At 49.6% G+C, this 3765-nt stretch overlaps 1 protein-coding gene across 1 annotated transcript in view; it reads left to right on the top strand.

Annotated features, from left to right (window-relative positions):
* The window catches only part of LOC104162266 (chromosome unknown open reading frame, human C9orf171), a gene marked incomplete at its 5' end in the record, with an annotated part of 24983 nt that extends 22952 nt beyond the window's left edge, over nucleotides 1-2031 (top strand). Inside the window, one exon of the mRNA XM_009700952.1 lies at nucleotides 1963-2031. Coding sequence (XP_009699254.1) covers nucleotides 1963-2031 — 69 coding nt within the window. The remainder of the gene's footprint in view (nucleotides 1-1962) is intronic.
* Nucleotides 2032-3765: the final 1734 nt, after the last annotated feature.

Genomic DNA, 3765 nt, shown 5'->3' with positions numbered 1-3765 from the left:
TTCCTGCTTCTGCTAGCAACACGCATGTGGTTATACTAGTGCTTGACAAATGATCGTTCACAGTCCACAGATTTAAAACATTATCGTAACTGAGAAACCCAAAGGAAAATAACCCCCAAACACATATGTAAGTTTTAGGAGTGACAAGGGATTTTTTTTTTTAATCGCCCCTCTAAGTCTTTAAAGCAAGCACTGACATTACAACATCCCAGCTGCAAGTGTCCTGCAGATTTTAATTTGTCAACAACAAATGCAATGAACAACAGCAAAACATTGCTTCTAATCAGCAGCTGAAAACCATTGCAGCTCCATCGTCCTGCAAGGAAAACCACCAAGTTTGTGCCTACAAACTGTATTCCTGTCCTGCTACAGCCAATGCCCCACAACCATGACTCGGACAAAATCCTGGCACAACAGCCCATAACCACATCACAGTCATGGTAAAGATCATCAGCTGTCTCTAGAGGAGGTACCTTTGGGTTCATCATTTAAAATATGAATTAGAAGAATCAGACATGAGGATTCATCACTGGCATTGACTTCAACACCAGTCTCTGTCATAAGACCTTTGACCCAAGGACATCCTTATCTTGACTCTAATTACTGGCCCTCATTACGAGAGGGTTTCTCATTTTTTAAAATAGCACTTGTCCCATGTCCTACACCTGGTGCTTCCCACTTACTCATGCTGAGGGCAGAATTTGGCATCCCTCGCAACTTTGTCAAGGCTTTGCTAATTTTAATTACTGCCAGTTGTGGCTCAGTGAGACATTTCTCACCTGGGAGCTTTGTACCAAGCCTGGAATGAATAAACTGCCTTACCTGCAGGCACTGGATTTTTCTCACAGTCCCAGCTCTGAGGGAAAAACTCCTGCATCTTAAGTGGGAGGCTGGAGTCGGCCCAGCTGGAGATTGTCCCTGCCAGCTCCCAGGGGCTGCCCACCTACTCCAGCAGCCCTTGGTTCTGCCTCCCCCACCTTCCCCTCCCGGAGAGGGGTATTGTCACTGCTGCTGCTTGTGAGAAAGCAAAAACACCCAGAAACAACTGTCTGAAGTTAGGCACTCCAATGCATATTTAAGTACCTGAACGCCTTCCTCCAGAGAGGGGGAATAGCTAAATATGCTTTGTTTGTCTTGATTAATGAGATCACTAGCAAGTTTTTCAGGGCAGAGACTGCTGTGTATTTTTACATATGCAAAACCTGACATCCAGCCAGCCTGAGCAGGGTGGGGGAAGCGGGAGGCAGCTCTGCACATCCACGCAAGGCAGATGGATGGCACAAGGAATTGTGTTGGGGCAGGAAAAGCCCGCGGCCCCCCATGGTAAGCCCACACCGTACACGAAGACACTCGGACATCTCAGTAACTCCACATCTGCTGTGTAGGTTTGCTGCATGCAGCTGTGTGCAAAGCCCACCGCTCCCCCCCAAAGGGCCCTGGGACCCTTCTCCCCCAGATGACTTTCCCTTTGTTTATTTGTCAGGGACATTTGTTCACTCCCTCGTCACCTCGAAGGTGATTCCTGGGAAGAAGCCGCTTCTGTGTTTGTTGGGCAGGTCACGCAAGAGTCGCTCACCACGACAGGGGCTTCCCTGGGAGCTTTGGGCCCACCCTGGCCCCCTCAGCGAAGCACACAAGTCCTGTGTTGTACAAGACAAGTCGTATTTATTTCAGGGTCCACCTTAAAGCATGCCAGAATTTGAAAACATCAGACAACCAACACACCACAGTAAGACTACAGGATCTCGTTACTAGAGCAGAATAAGAACCTCCAGAAGTCAATCAGAAAACTAGTCCTCACTTTAAACAGGTTAAATGTTTAACTTCAGCTGGAGCAACATCTCCCAGACAGTCAAAAACCCTTGCACTAATCTGCACTCCTTTCTCTGTTTGTGCTCCAACCTATTTTCTTTAGCTGGCTGCTCGCTGTACCCAATCGTCGATCTGCTCCTTTCGTTATAGGTTGGGCCTCATCTCTGTACTTTTCCAGACCGTGACGCTCGTAGAAAGGCGTTCAGTGCCTCCCATTGAGAAGTGCCTGCGAGACGCGGTCCCCTTCCCCAGAGCATCCACGCAGCGAGGACCGCAACCCTTCGACCCTGCGAGAGCCATAGACAATAGGTTTTCTCTCTGGTTTTAAGAAGTTGTGCTAATGCAGATATAGCCAAATAAATCATAAACATGAGAGGAATGATTCTGTCTCAGCCTGTTTATTGCTTCATGTCAGAAGCACGACACCTTACTCAGTCTGATCTCCACAATTCTCATCGTGCTTAAGGTAACAACACTCACACCAGGAGCAGGGCAGTGTTTGCCCCGGTACAGCACCAGAGGGAAAGCAGAACAGTTTCCTTCGCTGTTCTGAACAAACATTTTAAATGCAACCATTTCCCAGTCAATATCAAGTCTATAATACCGCATAATCCATCAGCCCTTCTCATTTCTTTGCCAAATAAGCTTCCCATCACTGCCCGATTCAGCAAAGCCCTTGCCTGTGTGAAGGCATCCAAGCACCCGCTTTAAGCTCTCTGCCAAACGGAGGCCTCCCCACGGAGCGACACCTTCACTTGAAGATGGCTCCAGCCAGTTCCACGCTCACCCTCCGAGAGCTGCCGGTGCCTGGTGTCCCTCGGGGCTGAGCCTCTTCAAGCAGTCGCTGCACAAACTCAAACTCCACCAACACCAACTCAACATCACAGCACCCAAACCCCGGCTCAGTCACCAACAGCTGACAGCAGAGGCTCAGACAGGTACCAACGTATTTAAAATCCATCTCCTCCCAACAGGGCATTTCACCTTAAGAAAACACCACTTGGCAATAACTGTGATTAACTGTGCATCTCCAAGCTTGCTAGAGGAATAATTAATTGCTCCTATGTAGTCTGCTTCTCACATCTACTGTTACATCTCAGATTGTACCAGATAATATTTAAGTCTAATGTTAGCTCTCAGTTTTCATATTCATGATCCTGTCGGCACTCGGAGAGCTCAGGTGTGTTCACCCCAGGATGGCCTGGGCACTCCAGGGCCATGCTCCAAGAGGGAAGCTCTGCTGTCCTGGGTAGCCCCAGCTGCACCCCTAGCCCAGGAAGGGGCCGGTAACAAGCACTGGGGTGGACATACCCAGCACGACTTTGCCCCACACACCTCAGCACCGGGGCTAGCCCAATTCTCCGACATAAACCCACCAGCAGCCAAGGGACATGAAGAAGCCACGCTGGGGCCCGGGGCTCATCCCCCAGCAGATTTCCAGCTGAATTTTTAAACCCAAACCTCAAAGAGCAGAGCCCTTCATAACATTAAACTGCATTGCTCAAGGCACAAGAACAAAGTAAACTGCAGGGGCAGCTTTTCTTACCCCTCTCAGGACAAGGAAGGCTCCGCTCCAGCTGCTCCAGCATCTCCCACATCCCCTCCCCAGGGGCAGCTTGTGCCTCAACCTGCCCTTTATATAAGGAAGCAGCTGTAGCAAACTCCACCCTGCCCACACCTGAGCCAAGGGAGGAAAGAAATCCCCTGCTCCACACCAGGGAAACCCTGGGTTCTGGTTCTTTCTTTCTAGGACAGGCCCCTAACAAAACCCATCTGAAATAACTAGGAGGATAGCAGTAGGGTTTGCCGTAATGGTAGGGGTGGATTATAACCGGAGACCTTTCCCACCTCCCCACGGAGGGAGGAAGCGAGTCCTAAACAACTTCTCTTGCTAAAAACGACGCTGTTTATGAGTGCGTGAGAAACCCAGGCACAAGGTTTGCCCTGCTGCCT

The sequence above is a fragment of the Cariama cristata genome, unplaced genomic scaffold (assembly GCF_000690535.1).
Source record: "Cariama cristata isolate BGI_N322 unplaced genomic scaffold, ASM69053v1 scaffold32355, whole genome shotgun sequence".
Lineage (NCBI taxonomy): Eukaryota > Metazoa > Chordata > Aves > Cariamiformes > Cariamidae > Cariama > Cariama cristata.
The sequence above is the reverse complement of the archived record's forward strand: the minus strand, read 5'-3'. Positions and strand labels throughout refer to the sequence as shown.